Source organism: Drepanopeziza brunnea (genome assembly GCF_022702325.1).
Source record: "Drepanopeziza brunnea f. sp. 'multigermtubi' strain 214-2 chromosome Unknown ctg19, whole genome shotgun sequence".
Lineage (NCBI taxonomy): Eukaryota > Fungi > Ascomycota > Leotiomycetes > Helotiales > Drepanopezizaceae > Drepanopeziza > Drepanopeziza brunnea.
The window spans coordinates 441948-459279 of record NW_027094082.1 but is presented as its reverse complement, the minus strand read 5'-3'; the positions used below and the strand labels follow the sequence as shown (position 1 = coordinate 459279).

General features: G+C 50.9%; 6 protein-coding genes across 6 annotated transcripts; 3 read left to right on the top strand and 3 right to left on the bottom strand.

The window, feature by feature from the left end:
* Positions 1 to 658: 658 nt before the first annotated feature.
* Positions 659 to 1495, top strand: L3040_008895 (uncharacterized protein; the record flags this gene model as incomplete). Its single annotated transcript, XM_007292654.1, has 3 exons — positions 659 to 683; positions 739 to 799; positions 883 to 1495. 3 exons carry the CDS (start codon positions 659 to 661, stop codon positions 1493 to 1495), a joined length of 699 nt encoding a protein of 232 aa, XP_007292716.1.
* A 636-nt stretch (positions 1496 to 2131) lies between these two features.
* Positions 2132 to 4928, bottom strand: L3040_008894 (uncharacterized protein; the record flags this gene model as incomplete). The annotated part of the gene is made up of 2 exons (XM_066155754.1): positions 2132 to 2536; positions 2619 to 4928. 2 exons carry the CDS (start codon positions 4926 to 4928, stop codon positions 2132 to 2134), a joined length of 2715 nt encoding a protein of 904 aa, XP_066010047.1.
* A 206-nt stretch (positions 4929 to 5134) lies between these two features.
* On the top strand, positions 5135 to 6144 carry L3040_008893 (uncharacterized protein; the record flags this gene model as incomplete). The annotated part of the gene is made up of 2 exons (XM_007292652.1): positions 5135 to 5501; positions 5552 to 6144. The coding sequence occupies 2 exons, from the start codon at positions 5135 to 5137 to the stop codon at positions 6142 to 6144; spliced, it is 960 nt and encodes a 319-aa protein (XP_007292714.1).
* A 1579-nt stretch (positions 6145 to 7723) lies between these two features.
* Positions 7724 to 8634, top strand: L3040_008892 (uncharacterized protein; the record flags this gene model as incomplete). Its single annotated transcript, XM_007292651.1, has 3 exons — positions 7724 to 7932; positions 8089 to 8262; positions 8430 to 8634. The coding sequence occupies 3 exons, from the start codon at positions 7724 to 7726 to the stop codon at positions 8632 to 8634; spliced, it is 588 nt and encodes a 195-aa protein (XP_007292713.1).
* Positions 8635 to 9831: 1197 nt separating this feature from the next.
* On the bottom strand, positions 9832 to 11056 carry L3040_008891 (uncharacterized protein; the record flags this gene model as incomplete). Its single annotated transcript, XM_007292650.1, has 3 exons — positions 9832 to 10044; positions 10103 to 10476; positions 10531 to 11056. 3 exons carry the CDS (start codon positions 11054 to 11056, stop codon positions 9832 to 9834), a joined length of 1113 nt encoding a protein of 370 aa, XP_007292712.1.
* Positions 11057 to 12625: 1569 nt separating this feature from the next.
* On the bottom strand, positions 12626 to 15808 carry L3040_008890 (uncharacterized protein; the record flags this gene model as incomplete). Its single annotated transcript, XM_007292649.1, has 4 exons — positions 12626 to 12716; positions 12789 to 15427; positions 15477 to 15634; positions 15691 to 15808. The coding sequence occupies 4 exons, from the start codon at positions 15806 to 15808 to the stop codon at positions 12626 to 12628; spliced, it is 3006 nt and encodes a 1001-aa protein (XP_007292711.1).
* Positions 15809 to 17332: the final 1524 nt, after the last annotated feature.

Here is a 17332-nt window from a genome sequence, read left to right as displayed (position 1 = left end):
TTCCCCAGGTTTTGCTGGCAAATTGTAGACGTGAATCTGCTTCACTAGTTGTTGAGCTTGGACTTGAGCTTGGACGCAGAGGTATCCGCGACGGATACTTCGTACTTACTTGTAAGTATTCCACCGTCTTATATTTTGAAGTCGAATCGATCAATTGGGTATGGATATTATGCCCTCTGGTGGCCACGACACGCGATAGAGCTATTGAGCCTCGGTATTTGGGTGGGAGGGGGGGTATAGGAGTTGGTGTTGTCGGAAGTTGAAAAGGAGAGATCGCAACTGTCGGTACGGATAGCTTGTGATGCCCAGCCACTCCAGTAAATGGTGGTGGACCGGCGGTGAGGGCCCGGCGGTGACAGGGGCTCTTGTGCGCTTTACCGTCTTGGGATGGTGCGCAAAGTGGATCGAAGATGTGGCTTTACCGGAGAAGTGGGGCTCGGCGATAGACAGTGCACCGCCACAGTGACGCACGATTGTTTGGTCAAGTGGGTGACTTTCGAGGACCTGGACCTGACCTGGAATCTCTTCCCCCTTCACAACCATCAACAACCACACCACCAACAACTAACTGCCTCAGCTCTTTAAAATCTGTCCTGGAATTCTTTGAGAGTATCTGCCATCTTAAAAAAAAAGGAATCAGTAAAAAGAATCAGCCAATATGGCAGGACTTCCTGTCGACTATTGTAAATAGCTTCCTCAGCCTGCTCAACACCAACACCATGCTAAACTTGAATACAGATACTGCCTTAGGTATATCCTCAACTGCAAGCCAGCAGCAGATTCGAGATGCGTACAAACGGTACGCCTGCTTCTTCTCTCTCCCAGCCAATATCATACCAATCAGACTATCGACCTTGCCAGACAAAGCTGACCACCCCGCAGAGCCGCACTCAAAACCCACCCGGACCGCGTCGCCTCCGACTCTCCCGAGCGCGCCGAACGCACTCGCAAATTCCAACTAATAAACGACGCCTATTACACCCTCTCGGATGCCACTCGCCGCGCCGACTACGACTCCGCCCGCAAATATCACGGCTTCGGGTCCGGCGCATCTACGGCCTCCACAGCCTTCGACTCCGACGACGACAGCAGCATCCCGGACCCTGGCCCTACCCCCGGTGGCTTTCCGTGGAGCAGCTTCGGATTCGGCAGTAAAGCGAAGAGTAAGGAGGAGGAGCAGACGTTTCACAACGAGCAGTTTGGCGATGTATTTGAAGAGATGCTGAGAGAGGAAGGGATGTCTGAGAATGGGGGGCAGCCGACGGGGAAGTTTTGGAGTATGGTGGGCGGGTTATCGGGGGCGGCGATGGGCTTCATCGTAGCGAATTTTGGGGGCATGGTCGCTGGTGCTGTGGCCGGGAATCGGCTGGGGGCCGTGAGAGACACGAAGGGGAAGAGCGTATATGCTGTCTTTCAGGAGCTGCCACAAGATGCCAAGGGGAAGCTACTGAGTCAGTTGGCGGCGAAAGTGTTTAGTCATGCGGTCGGCATTTAGAGGGTGTTTTAGGAGTGTGGTGAAGGGATTGATCTGAGAGGCGCGGGCTTCGGAGGATGGGTGGCCAGGGCAGGCTTCTCGCGACGGATTTTTGGGGAACAGGACGTGATGGATCCGAGGATTGAGATACCAGATATGGAAGCGGCGTTTTGGAGGGTTTTTGCGTATCAGGAGGACCCGGGCGGGCGGTAGGAACTTCTGTAGGTAGACAGATGAATAGACGAATTGTCAGAGTTGGTCAAGTCTAGACTTTCTGTATAGACATGCAAAATGTCAAGCGGACCTCCTCGCTAAAGTATGGAATCCAATAATTTCGTACATACCTAGCTGAGAAGAAACGGAACACCCAATATTCGATGAACTCTGAACTTGGTTATACAAAGCACGTATAGCTTTTCCCGACGGCGGCCCGACGAGGAGCGACTTATTAGATATCATTGTACTTATTGAATACTAACGCACGATCTATAAACTCTTTGTTGGCATGCGGCTGGTTTCCGATCATCGAGTGAAAACCATCAACAAAAGCCCTGAACTAAAATAAAGAAAGGGTTTTAGGTAACTGGTTTATACTTCTATCCACGATTTAACGCCTGATTCAGGATACCCACAAGCTGATTACTTCTTTCCGCAACTTCACTTTTTGCTCTTCTTCCTCCACGCCTTCTCCCTCTCGTACTCCTTCTTCTCGTGGCCCTCCTCCCCCTGAATCTCCGCCAGCAACCTCTTCTGCTTCTTCTCATACGCCGCATCGCGCTCCTTCTTCTCGCGCAGACTGCTACTCGCCAGGATCTTCGCGTCCTTGCGAAGTTCCCGAATCGTCCCCTTGCGTTCGCGCTTGTGCTCTTTCTTGAGCTTGGCCAGCTCGGTACGCTCGCGGTCGGGGTCGTAGTGCCGCTCTGGGTTGAAATTTTCCTCGAATTTGGGGATCGAGGTTTTGATAGCGAGGGGCTTGTGGTGGTGCAGTTCGAGGGGGCGGCGAGTCAGGCGGGCAGTGGAGAGGTGGTCTGTGAGGTTGATCGTGAGGGTTTGGAGGCGTGCCTGGAACTTTTGGTTAGTGCTTTGCTGCTATTAAATACAGAGGGGGATATTAAACACAGAGGGGGAGTGGGGGGGGGGTTACTTGAGTACTGCTAGAGAGCTTGTAGCGGCACTTTTTGCTGGCGAGATGTTGGGTTATTTTGAGAGCAGGTGTGAAGACTTCTGTGAATGAGGTTTTCCCAGCCCAGGTCTTTGCCGCTGCATCAATCAAGCCCAGATTGGCTTCTACCAAGGCGGCTTTGAGTGATTCTCCCTCGCTCCCCGAGTGGTCTTCGGGTACACAATCGTAAAATTTGATCTTTCGGACAGACGTGGGGGCGTTTTCGATTCGAAAAGAGGTTTTGGGCTCGTGATAGGGGAAGCTGCCAGGAAACTTTGACATCTTCGCAGGGGCTAGAACACATAGGGTGTTCTCGACAAAGTTCATAACTTCAGGAACGAACCGTTTGGCCAATTGTTGATACTGTAGACAAAGCGTACAGAGATATGATCCAGTAACATAATCTGCCAGATTTTGAGGGATCTTGAGTCCCAAATATTTGCCCATGCCCAAGATAGCCGGAGTAACGACTTGATGGAAGTGATCTGATGTCGGAAATATCGAACCAATGGCGGTTAAGATGACCAGATCTCCAGGTACTGGGGAGAGTGCTCGAGAGGTATTCCAGTCTTCGAGGTGATGGCGGAATGCATTCGCAATTTCCACGGGGAACATCTTTGCTAGAGAGTGGATGTGACGGATGATGGTTTCTAGTACAGAAAAGGGCGGCCGTTCCTCTTGATTTGCTAGATAAGAGATGTGGTCCACGAGAGCTACGGACAAGTTCCCCAACTTTGATTTGTTCTCGCTATTGAGCTTGGGGTGATAGAGGGTTCTGATCCGTTGTATGACGGTTGGAATGTCCAAAATGTCAATCCCTTTCGTAACCGCGAGGAGTTGCTGGTGAGATTCGGGGCAAGCAAACTTGAAGGCCAAGTTTCCACTTACTCCATTCTGGGAAGGAAGCTCGAGTTCGTGGACGGGGCCATTCGCACCAGTCAGGAACTCCGGTCTCTTGGCTTCTTCTGCGGTAAGAAGCCCTGCGGTGAACTCGTCCTCTCCCTCTTCCTCTACATGATGCACATCCTCGTCTTCCGAATTATCCTGTTCTGAGCCACTGGCTACCAAACCATCGTCGATCAGAAAGTCGTCCTCATCCTCAACACCCAGTTCAGCCATAGAAGGCCGCACTTTGATACCGGTGCCTAACCCAAAATCGTCGTCGTCCTCTGCCTCTTCATCCTCCGGACCAGCATTCTTCGTATTCTTGTCTTCATTCCCATCTTCCTCGTCACTAACTACGTCGCCTTGCATTCGACGAAGCCTCTTCTCCTCCAACTTCTGTAAGATCCTCGCTCTCTCACTGACGACCTCTTCTTCCGTCTTCGACTTCTCTGTGGGCGCAGCTCGGGCATCCTGTGCCAATTGTCTCAATCGTTGATCGTACTGTTTGTCAAATTTGATCTTGTCCGAGCCAGCAAGCAAAGCCGCACGGTCTGCATTCATGCCGGGTATTGCAGCAGCAGGTGGGGGCGCAGGCTTTCTTCCAATTCCTCGCAAAAGATCATGAATGTTTGACATCTCTTTGTCCAATTCCTCTCGCGCGTCCTCGTCTTCATCTTTTGCTGTCTGTCTGTCGTATTTGTGCAGCTTGGATTTGGCTATAAGTTCCTTCATGACTTCCTGCTTGGACTTCTTTCGCTCTGGGCGACCCTCTCCATCCTCGCCCTCATCCTCGCCTTCGAGATCTGATCGACTTCGTTTCAGTTGACGCTCCTCATCCGAAGGGTGGTCTTCGGCATCTGATAAGTCCAAATCAAATTCCTTGTAGTCGTCTTGCAGCGCAGGTCCATCGAGAGAAAGCGAGTTCCCCATGTGCATGAGCTCTCCTCCCTCGTCGTCCTCCAAATCGAAAGCCGAGCTATTCTTATACTTGAACTGCTTCTCCTTCGTGAATCTTTCCAGCATCTTCTCCTCGGGCGCCATGCTGGGATCATTCTCCCCAAATCGCTTGTCCAATATGCCTCCAACCTTGCGTCGATTCTGTTGCTCCTCGATGTAGGCTTCGCGGCGCATTTCCTCATCTCTGCTCTTTTGCAGGCCTGGCCTTCTTAAAACAGGCTTGTGCGAATGTTCGGTCGTCACGTCGAATTTGGCCTTTTTGATAGTGGTAAAGTCGAAAGGGTTGAACTGTTCCCGAATTCCTGTCAGGGTAACATTCCTCCCCACCTTCTTCTCCTTGTTGACCCCATTCTGCGCATTTTGCTTCTTTTGCTTCTTCGATTGCTGTGGGCCAGTAATTCCTTGCTCTCTGAGGGAGGCTTTCAGCCTCTTCAGCTGGGAGGGAGGCATCTTGTGGTGGAACAGTGAGATGCATTGACGTCGACGTGAATATATTTTTTTACTTATCGGTTATCGCGAAAAGTATCGCTGAGAGAGGGCTAGCCTAAGCGGACACGAGCGGCAATACGCATCGGAGCTATGAAAGTCGCATCTTTCAGGCGGCCAGCTATGATTTCAACTTTTACTTTCACCATATCCACATGTAGTTTCGCAACATGGCGGCGCTTCTGCCCGCCGGCCGAGATAGACTCGCGATCCTGGGGCTCGGGGTTGCAACCTGCGCGATTATCGGAGTAATGCGACGGATGCTGATTCATTACCGCGAAGCTGCCGCTATACGTCCGTCTGAGAACAAGCCTCAATACATAACGCAAGATGTGGAGGACTCTCTGAAGCTCACAACCTTGAGCAAATTACTGGACAGCCCGAGCTACTGTATCCAAGAAACCACCTCAATCATTGTCTGCGAACGAGCGCTTCATGACCAAAACGCTGTTAACGCGCTGCTTTGGTATATTACTCGGCCAGAGCATGAATTAAGAGAGAAGGGCATCAGAGCCTTGACGATAATGATGAACCATTGTTAGTACCATCACACATATCCCATCGGCTCAAGCGCTGATTCTGGCTAGCAACCGTCGCAATGATCAACAAACCCGAAGCTTGGGTAGCTCTAGTCAAGTCGCTAGAGTACTCAATCACGGACTATCCACACAATACCTATGACCCGGAGTGGGATAACTGGTACCTGCGGGATGTTGCTGAGCAAGGCTGTCTGTTGATCCTCCTTCAACTCGTGGAAAACTTCGGGCCTGGAGGCCTGGTTAAATCACGCTTTGTCGAGCGCTGGCTTGCCAAAGAGCCTTGGGCAGATCACGAGTCAGACCGCATGATGTGTTTTACAAACTCATTGCATGGTAATCAACGTCTGCATGAGCTCTCGAAACAATTGTTTCAAGACCATGCTGGATTGAAGCAGTTGGTCAGTGCTGGACTATTACCCCGGGCAATCTTGAAGGCTCCGAACCTCACTACGGACGTTCGCATGATCAATGGAGAGGGTACAGCAGGGGAGGATTCCAATGGGATGTCTGTGGACAATAGGCGACGGCGAGATCAGAACTCCGAGGAGGATCATATCCGGAGGAGGCATCGGGAGGCAATGGTCTTGAACGATGGAACCAGGCCACTAGAGAGAGGTGACATTATTCAGCGAGAGAGATGAAGAACAGTACTTGGCGAAAAAAATCCTCCGTGGAGGTGCCCTGAAAATTTCTCGAAAATTTTGTAAGTCTTGGTCGGCCATTACAAAAGACAGAATTCCGATACTGCAATCAGATTGCGGCCGAAGCCAATCCGCGGCCACCCGAGAGGCGGTATCCTGACTGGAGTGTTACGGTCGGTCTAATGGAATGGCAGGAATCATTCTTGTGCAAGTTGCCTTTTCATATATCTTCTTCAGACCGCCAGTTTCGTGGAGCATGAAGGCTGTACAACACCGTATAGTCCAGCTTACGGACCACTCGCCACCTACGAAACGTACAAGGAATTGCCCCCTTCACCCGTAGGCTAGAGCAACATTGCCTATGAATTTACTTGTTTAAAAATCCGGTGTTTCGAACGTCGTCGACTGACATCTGCTGGTGCTGTCAGAGAGTCATTGTCGATACATGCATATTACTCCCTCCATTGGCTGCACGGCCCGGCACATTGCTACTCTGTCTTGCGCGGGAAGCCGTCTTTAAATTTACGATTTATATTTTCGTATACCTATTTTTGTTGCCAATTGTCTGTTTTGATGTCCTGCATACCTTGACAGCACTCGTGATGAGCGTGAGGGAGTAACCTCGCTTACACATCACGTAAATAATCCCGCGGGTTGTTGAACTCCCATATTTCTGATTGTACTTTCATATCACGTCATGTTTGAAATTCTCCAGAGTCCAGACCAGCGTCACCGGTAGGTGCTAAGTGACCACGCTGGAACGTAACGGTCAATAGTGCACCAGCACATGGTGAAGTATATGAAGTGGTGGCTGTTGCGTCCAGAGGCAACCTCGCTGCAATCGAGTCCCGAATACGCTGTTCTTTCGTCAGCCGAAGAAAGAACAGAAACAGTGGTACAGGCCGTATCTCTGCTTACGGTAGGATATATTTAGTACGAATTACGAGGCTGTTGTGCTGCACCACCCCTACCGTCAGATGAGGGCCGCCTTGTGGATGAATGTATAAATATAAGAATCTCACCAGTTCCGCGACATTCATTTCTCTTTCATACTGCCGCCTTCATACACCTTTCCGCAAGATCTTTATTCAGCACCGTACGATTCCCCCATCTCATAATATCACCTCTCAGTTGTTGTAATCACTCTTTCATCGCCGAGCTAGCGAGCTGTAACTGCTGGTACGTCTTTTCTTTCTGCTTCAATGAACTTGACTCCCGGTGCCACTTCTCTGTACCGCCATCTCGGAGAAGAATCCGTTCTCCACCATAAATTATTTACCAACACGGCTACCAAATCAGAACTTGGTAGCGTGAAAATGGTAGCGGGAACAAAGATTATAGTACAGTTATACGAGTCAGAAATTGCCAGATGGTGAAAAAAATATGTAGCGAGTGACGAGTTCGGGCCGGGAGTATATACAGAGACCGAGCCTCGTCCTCCTCCTCCATCGTTCTTCCTTCCCTTTCAAACTGACAAGCTTCGACCTCAGACCACACATTCGCTATTTTCAACTTCGACTTGGATCTTCCAGCTTCTCATCCATCCATTCATTCCAACTCCCTCACATCGATCCGCAAAATGGCACCTCTACACTTCCTCACCTCAGTCCTCCTTCTTCTCCAGGGCCTCACTACCGCCCTCCCAACCAGCAGCAGCAGCAAAGACCTCTCCCGCTCCCCCAGCTGCTCCCTCCGCTCCGCCCCGACCTCCTTCACCATAAGTCGCTTCTCGACCTTCACGCCCTCGGGCGCCAACACTACGCCGGCTCAAATCTCGTTTTTCTACTCGTCAGTTTCCTCTCTCCTTCTCTCCCTCTCTCCCTCCTCCCTTCCCACCTCAGCCGTGAAAAAAGCGCCCCAGCGAACCAATCCGCACCTGCCCCAAACAAACAGAGACATAGACCAAAGTCATATAGATGCTAACCCCAAGGGTGGAAACAAAAGTGACGACGTCGGCCTCCAGTCCGCCACCTGTCTGCTGAAGGGCAGCATCGAGACGACCACCTTCGACGCCCCGGTTCTGTGCAGCAATAAGAACATCAGCTTCCTGTTCACGGAAAGCGTCCTCACTGTTTTTGAGACGTACGACGACGATAGCGGCGTGCAGTGTGTGGATGGGTATGCTTTTTCTTTCTTCTCTTTCTTTCTCTCCTTTCCTTTCCTTTCCTTTCTTTCTTTTCATGCTCACTTTTCACTCCTCACTTCCCACCCCTACTCCCACAGCTACACCTACCCCATACCAATACCAACACCAACACCAACACCAATACTGACACCACCAACAGGACCACCAAGGAGAAAGCCAACAGCATCGACAAGGTTGAGAAGAAGAACGAACAACACCAGCAACAATACCTAAAGGGTACCGTGTACGTAGGCACCTACTGCTATCCCAGTCCCGCGGGGGTGCCGCTCGGCGTCGGCACGAGCTGTCAGACGCCGAGCGTGAGTTTGGGTGGGAGCTTAGCCCTAGCTCCTGCTTCTGCTTGAGCAAGAGGGGCATTTATGGTTGCGGTTGCGGTTGTGGGCAGGAGTCGAAGATAGATGAGACCTTTCTGGCTTTCAGTGGCTATCGGTGGCGGAATTGCTAGATGGATGGTACCTGATAGATGGGTTGGAGCGGGTTCATAGTTGTGCGTGGGAGGCTGCAGATACTCTGTGGAGCGGTTGATGAGGTTGAGCGCGCGCGCGGGGGGGGGGCGCGGTTAGGTGATGATAATGTAAAAGCCGCCAGGTTCCAAATCTCCATCGTCTTTTCTGTTTCCTGACGTGGCTCTGCAAGTTCATCCAGTCATCCATCTACCTCTCCAATTAACCAACCCCCTTTTGGTTGGGCGTCATCACGGTGGCTGGCTAGCTGGCTACTCACGAGTCGGTTGGTACTTGCGTTGCAACGCAACAACACGACGGAAAGAGGAGACTGACTTGCTTGCTTGCTTGCTCAACGAGAAGTTCGGGGAGAGAAAGGGAAGTAAAGGAATATGCTTTTCCCTCTCTTGCTTTCATTCCCTCTATCTTTTCATTCCCTCTATCTTTCATATTCTCTTTCTGTTCCCCCCCCCCCCCCCCTCTCTCTCTTCTCTTTTTTTTTTCTTCTCCGCCGTGGTGAATGCCGCATGCTGCCGTAATAGGAAAGAGGGCTGGGGTTCGGGTCGAGTCGAGTCGAGTCGAGTTGGGTGTGGGGAAGGAGAAGGAGAAGGAGAAGGAGGTGGAAGTAGAGTCTTTCTTTCTCGGAGGATTGCATGGCACGGAGGCACGGATGGTATTGTCGTACATATAACGGTAGGTATGACGGTACGTACTTGTTCTCGTCATCGACCTATCGAGGAACGGACTGGAGAAAAGGGGAGTGAGTGAGAGAGAGAGAGAGCCAATTCACTATCAGCGGATATCTCTTCTCTCCAAAGAGTGATAGCAATCGGTGGGGGAGTGAGACGAGTCGGCATTATTTCTTCCTTCTATTCTTATGATCAATCATAATCGCTGCTATGTAGGTACCTGCGTTATCTTACACATAGAGCCTCTTCGCCTCGCCTCGGCTCGAATCGGCAAATGTCACACAGAGGCACAGGGGAGATAAGAGGAGTCTGTCTACGATCTAATCACATCTCGGAAATCTCTAAGCCCCAGAATCTAGCAAGCCATCGCAATCTACGGGTATCATCTCCATCCAGTGCGAGCTGCCATCTAGGCGTTGGTAGGCTTGAGAATGTACTTCTCAGCATTCTCGGCGAACGGAACACCCAGCTCAAACAGCTTGGCGATGACGGCCGAGAAGTCCCTGAAGAAGAGGTCGTTGTCCTTGGCGTACTTCTCGACCCATTGCTTGAACTGCTTGTCGGAGACAAGGGCGACGTCGGTGGGGAGCATCATCAGGGACTTGGTCTTCTTGTCCTCGAGCTGTGGATGCGTCAGTGCCCGTCTCACTTCCTCGACCGTTCAAATGAAAAGTGCTTACCTGCTTAGGACCATCCCACTTCTTCCACTGCCACTTCTCGTTCAGCAACAGCGTGTAGTAATCGTTTGTAACGACGGTTGGCGAGAACGTCCAGGGACCAGAAAACCCAGAACGATCAGTGTGGCATCGGCCAAGGGCATGTGCGCCGCTCAGCGCGACGATCTCCTGGTCGTTGAAACCCATTCGGTAAAAGATATCTCTCAGATGCTTGTTTCCTTGCGAAGCGTCAGGCAGACGTCCGTCGGGTGTGCAAGCAGAAATGTCCTTGTCCGAACGGCCGGGGCGGAATGGGATGGTAGGACCCTGCATCTCTTGGATAGCGCAGATGCCGGAGAGGATCCAGAGGTCGGAGTAGGAGATCCATGGGAATTTCTCTGCAGACGAACCATTAGCTCCTTGACATCTCCTTGACAGGAGTTCGAACTTACGCTTCACTGGCTCGAGAAAGTCGCGGGCAGCGACCAACCCAGCATTGGCACCATGGTCTCCCTCGGGAGCAAAACGCATCGTGGCACCGTTCGACCCTCCAGTCCCCGTCTCCTTGTCGAAGGTACCGCTCGCGTGCCACGCCAGTCTCACCAGAACCGGTCCGTACGATCCATCATCGTAGTCGTCCTTCTCCTCCAGACGCGCAGCCACCTCGTTGTACACCTTCTGGTAATCCTCGAGCTTGGGGGCGAAAAGGCCGGGTGTCTCGCCGGCGGAGCCAGAGAGCAGAGTGCCGTTGTTGTAGAAGTAGAAACCGGCGCCACCCGCGACAGCGAGAGCCCCTACGCCGATGAGGAGACCGGAAGAGGACTTTTCAGGTGCGGAGGCATAGCCACGGCGGGATTGGTGTCGGAAGGTCTGGCGTGGGAGGGCGAAGACTGTGTTGCGGGTTGAGGTCTTGAATGCAGAAGTCGATGGGGTTGACTTGAAGGCCGCGCGGGCAACGCCACGAGCTGCAGACGCCATGGTGAGGGTATTAATCTTTGGAGGTTGATTGTGGCAGTTTCTAAAGACAGAAACAGATTTCACAGATGTTGGAGAGAGAATTTAGAAGCAATAGGGAGGTCTGAAGAGGAGGCGGAGAGGGGCGAAATTCGTGTCGAAGATGAAGCAAGAGATGGCGAATAGCTATCTAAGATATATTTTCGGGATCCCAATCCTAGAACTCGATAACAGCACTCGGCCCACAAAAGGCCGAGCGCGCTCCCGACCAATCACATCGCTTGCGTATAATACAGGAAAAGCGGAACATGCTACCGGTAGGTACTGTAAAGAAAAGGTGTACTTTCTGGAAGCTTCGCTGTGTATTTGTCAACTGCGACGAAGGTCAGACTCCGAAATTTTGCTTTTGGTTGGGATATCCCTATCTTAAAGGCAGGTAAGGGGTTACTTAAACCGCCAGCTGACAGTCCGGTCACGCTCTCTTTAAGAGACGATATTGAGAGGTTGCCATAGTTAATAGATCACCTTAAGCCGATACTTGAGATTGAATAGAATCCGAAAAGAAACGATTTCAATCATCTAAATCGTAGCTAAAATGGATCCATCTTAATCAATTAAACCATCTACTATAAAAGCTCGTCTTTCCGTTGAAAGACCGTCCTCGATCGTTTTAAGACCGATTTGAGACCGTCTTAAAGCCGTCCCCGAACTTCAAACCGTACTCGAGAACTTAAATTAGTAAGCAGATACCTTGGCCCTTAGCTTTTGCCTTATCCTCTCCCTTACTAGGTACCGGTACCCCCACTTCCTTTCATCTACCGCCGTCGCTACGTAACATTCGTAATAAGAAGCGAGAATAAAGCAATCTTTCATCGAATCAACCGGTCTCGATTTTAAATCTCATAAACTTTTGATATAGAAGCTATACTAGTGATACCGAGAAATATCCAAGCATCGATTTCATTAAACTTTCATTAAAACGATACTATTAGCAAAAGGGTTCTCGTATTCTAATCGTATTTCATTAAGAACGAGCGAGCATTTGACTATCTCAAATATTCAAGACGGATTTCTTAATGAACGTGTTTTTAAAAATCTGGCCGGTGACGGCTATAAAGACGGCCCATAGGACGGCCCAAAGCTCGAAGATGGTCAAAAAAAAGTGAGCTATTCCTGATCTAGAAACAGGATTGATTTTAAACGGTCTAATGACCGTCTTTTGTGATAGAAGGTGGGGATCGCTGAAATGACCCCCTACCTGCCTTTAAGGTATTTTGGCAGTGAGATTTTTCGCGAGGCTGAAGATTACCAGTCTCCCTTTGATATGCTCTCAGCCGGCCGGGGATTGGGATCTGTTGTCAGCATCGATTGTGTCACCCCTGATTGGCGCATGCATGGATATAGGAGCGAGTTCCTCGCTGAAGTCGACGGTTGGCAATCGAGCCTTTACAGAATTCTACACATGTTACGCCTTATTGGTCCCTGAGATGGAGGTCCAAATGGTCATGAGTAGTACAATTATGCAATTCTTTTATATCTACCATCTAGTCTACATTTTCGCGTGGAAACCGAGTATCCATAATGCGGCCTCTACTACTCTTTCTTGGCTCTAGGTTTCTGGGCGACGTCTGTGGTATGGGAGAAAAGCTGTCTCTCGACAAATTTCAGTCCTTCGTCAATGAAACTGCAGTGTTCGGTTAGCTGCCATATTTACATTTTCAAAAGAATGTGCAAAATGAGGGATGTGCGGACTTACATGACGGGTGAACTGATAACCAAGACAGCCTTCCACTCATTCCAGTTCAGGGGTAAGATCGAGAACAGGGTCTGCAGTATAGGTGTGTAGAGAAGTGCAAAATGCAAGGCCATCGACAGACAAATGGCGTACACGAGCATCATGTTATCCCACAATGGGAGAGTCAAGAGGGATTCGCTTGACGAAAGGGCGTTCATAGCGTTGAGCATCTCGATCACGACCAAGATAGACAGCGAGACTGTGGAAGCCGACTTCGCCATGTCATTAGAGAACATGCTACATCCAAGCTCCGGAAATGAGGTTGGGCAGCGATGGAAGTGAGACAATTGGTAGAAGGAGATCTGGGGTCCTTCGCTGTTGTACATGAACCACCAGGCGTAGCCAGCGACCGTCGCGAGACCGACGTAGACGCCGATGACCATATAGCGGAAGAACAGCCAGCCGCCGATGAGGCGCTCGTCACGCTTTCTGGGAGCGCGTCTCATGATGTCGTGATCGGGAGGGTTAAAGGAGAGAGCGGTGGCGGGGAGACCATCAGTAACGAGGTTCACCCAGAGCAGTTGGACTGGGATCAGAGCTTCTGGCATGCCAACGGCGGCAGTCAGGAATATAGACACGACTTCTCCGATGTTGGAAGAGATCAGGTACCGGATGAATTGCTGGGTGTTGTTGTAGATGGAGCGGCCTTCCTCGATGGCGACTTCGATGGTTGCAAAGTTGTCGTCGGCGAGAACCATGTCGGAGGCGAGCTTAGCAACATCGGTTCCAGATCCCATGGCGACACCAATATCGGCTTTCTTCAAGGCCGGGGCATCGTTGACACCGTCACCAGTCATGGCGACGACCTCTCCGGCTGACTGGAGGAGATCGACAAGCTTGGACTTGTGGCTTGGCTCAACTCGGGAGAATAGACATGCCCGCTTTGCAGCTTCCAGTTTTTCGTTTTCGCTGAGATTGTCGAATTCGCGCCCAGTGTAGGACTTGCCCTTGATATCTTCGTATTCGCCAAAGACGCCGATTTGGCGACAGATGGTCTCAGCGGTGTTGCGATTGTCTCCAGTAATAACGATGACTCTGATGCCGGCTTCCTTGCACTTCCTGATGGATCCGGCAACTTCTGGGCGGGGAGGGTCAAGCATTCCAACGAGACCGAGGAGAGTTAGGTTTTGTTCGAGTTGGGTGTATTGAGCGGTAGACTTGGCAGTCTTCAGAAGCGGGTTCGAGGCAACATCTTCAACGCTGGCGAGAGCAATCACACGAAGACCTCTGTTTCCGTAGTCCACGACCTCCTTCAAGAGAAGATCCGTAAGGCTCTTAGACATGGGGACCCTCTTGCCATTCGCTCCTACCAAGGTATGGGTGCAGCGGTCAATGATGCTCTCAGGAGCACCCTTGACGAGAAGCTTTTGCTGGCTCTTGTCACCGACAAGAACTGACATGCTCTTCCTGTCCCGTGAAAATTCATAGGTGGCAAGACGAGGAGCTCTGGCCTCGTACCAGGAGCTGTGAAGATGAAGAGTTTCCTGCGCAGCGGCACCCGCCCGCCTCTGGTTTTGGGCAGCGTCTTTGGTACCGATTTTTTCAACAAGAACGCGGAGGGCTCCTTCCGTAGGCTCACCAACATTGGAGTAAGTACCTGCTTTTGCGTCAAAGGCGAGCTGGGCATCATTACAGAGCGCTGCTACTTCAGCCATTTGGAATACAGTGCTCGATGAAGATGCGACATTGGAGACGACTGAGCCATTTGATTTGATGCTTCCCTGAGGAGCAAATGTGGTTCCCTCAACATCTAGCTCCTCCAAATCGTTGCCGGCCTCGTTAACGTAGACAACTTTGTTAACACTCATCTGGTTGGTGGTTAGGGTACCGGTCTTGTCAGAACAGATGACACTGCAACTGCCAAGAGTCTCGACTGAAGGCAAGCTTCGGACGACCGCATTCTTGGCAGCCATCTTTCTGGTACCAAGAGCGAGACATGTGGTGATGACGACAGCCAAACCTTCGGGGATAGCTGCAACACCGAGAGAGACCGCGATTTTGAGATAGTAGATCGCGCCCTTTGCCCAGCTCCCGTGAGATGGATCATTGAAATGAGGAATGTTGATAAGCCAGACAACAATGCAAATGATCGAAATCACCTTTGCCAAGGTGTCTCCAAAATCGTTTAGTTTTTGCTTCAAAGGCGTGGGCTCCGAGATCTGAGCTGCGATGCTCTCATGAATGTCTCCTATGGCCGTGGAGGATCCAGTCAGGGCAACAATCGCAGTAGCATGTCCAGTAACCACTGTTGTCCCGGAGAACAGGATGTTGATCTGATCCTGCTTCACAGCTTTCGAATCGGTGACTGGTGCGGTATCCTTTCCAACACTCTCGCTCTCTCCGGTGAGGATTGCCTGGTCAACGTTGAAGCTGTTGCTCTGGATTTCTAACAACCTGCAGTCTGCGGGAATCCTGTCTCCAACAGAGACTGAGATGATGTCTCCAGGGACCAGCTCCTCGGCTCGAATACGTGTGATTTTGCCATCTCGGATAACCTTGGCCTCGTTCGCGGAGTATTCTTGGAGGGCGGCAATAGCTTTTTCGGCGCTGCTTTCTTGGGATACACCAACGACGGCGTTCAGGATCAGAATGGTGAGAATCTAGCGATATGAGCTTGTGGTAGAAAATTTCATGGCGGGGCAGACTCACAACCGCAGGGTCAACGAAAGCTGTCCAGCCCTCACCTTCTTCTAAAAGAGCTAGGACGAAAGAAATGGCGGCAGACCCTAGCAGGATTATGACAAGCTGGTCTTTGAATTGTTCGAGGATCAGCTTCCAGATGGGAGTCGGAGGATCTTCTGCGATCGCTGCGGGCGAGTTAGTCGTGCAAAGCAGCCAGGCGCAAAGGAGAATGTAGCCATACCATTACGACCATGCTTTTCCCTTGAGGCTGCGACTTGCGACTCGGTCAATCCTTGAGTCTCGGACACCGAGAAAAAGCTCAACACGTCCGAGGTGGATCTGGCGTATGCGTTTTCCATGATGAGCAGCGTGGGGCAATGAATTGCAGGTTGGATGTACCGTTATTGCGGCTGGCAAGTTTTTTTAAGATCGCTCATGTAAGGCCAAATGTTCTTTCCAATGGACAAGTGGCAATTACCGGTATCACGACGAGATGTGTAAAGCCTGCTGAGAGCGAATGTGGACCTGGACAAAGAAGCGGGGAGGCAAGATACATCAAACATTTAGTGGTGCTTGGTAGCTCTACTCTCCCCGCCCACGCACTCCCTATCTAGAAGTGTCCTCTTCTCGATGTTGCTGCCGGATCGCGCCCGGAATAACCGTACTAGCGCCCTTGAAGCGCGGTCTTGGCTGCTTGCAGAAAGATCGTCACGTTTTCTTGACCACATTGTCCTCCGTACCGATAAGTCAGTGCTGACTGCGATTCCGATTCAAGGCTGAAGGCAAGATGACGGTTCCGGGTTTTGATACAGTCTTTTGTGGGTTTTGAGAGGCACGTGTAATCTCGTTGTCGCACCAGCATGTTGGCGATTGTCTCATATCATCTGGGAATAGGTACCAATGCAAGGGCCAGGCATACCGGTAGACTGTCCCCGACTCAAGTACCGGTACCGGTACCGGTACCTACACATTTGCTTGCCCTCCAGAATCGAACAGGTAGCCAGGCAATTGTGAAAGTGCCATGCAAATTGAGCCTATTCTCCAAGGTAGCCAGCAGTATACTACGTACTACGTATGTTGATATGACTTGTTATCACTTATAGCAATGATGACCTCCCATGAGGCTTCATTGGCCAGTGCCAGTGCCAGTGCCAGTGCCCGATGCCGATGCCAGCGCATGCAACAACAACACCACTACCACAAGGCAGAAGAACATGAACGAACACAAATGATAGACCTAAGACAGATGTATAATAGCTGCTATCTTGCACGCTGGATCACGGCTTGCACAAGGCGACAACGTAATAAAGTTGCCTAGAGAAAGGTGTACGGAGACTGCTGGGGACCACGGTACAGGAAGTCTTTTGTTCTCAACTGCATAAAACAATCGGACATGAGGTTGTCCTTAATCTATTCTGGTCTGGCGGATCGGCCTCAGGTATGGTTACCCAGATAGCAACAGTCGGCTTTTCACCTTCGCACCTTCGGAGTGGTTGTGGCCCAGCACACCTGATAAGGTAAATCAAAAGACCCATAGGATAGGAGAGTGAAGTAAATGCGTGAATAGATACTCGAGTCCCGGTATCATTCGTCGTCTGGCCAAAGTCGGTGCAGACACTCCATTATTCACCTTGTGTCAAGATTGCTTTGCTGGTCGTCACCTAGCTTGGCTCGCTGCTTTAAACAATCCGGGCCCGACGCCTTAGCGTACAAATTCCCTGAGACTTCTATCGAAAGCGAGACCCTCGAACCGCGAACCTCAGTTCAAACAGCCCGGTCAACCAAATCTTCGACCATAACAACCACCATCCACCATCCACCTCCCACTTCCCCTCCATCCATCTTCGATCCACCGCTCTACCAACACATACTGAATACCCGCA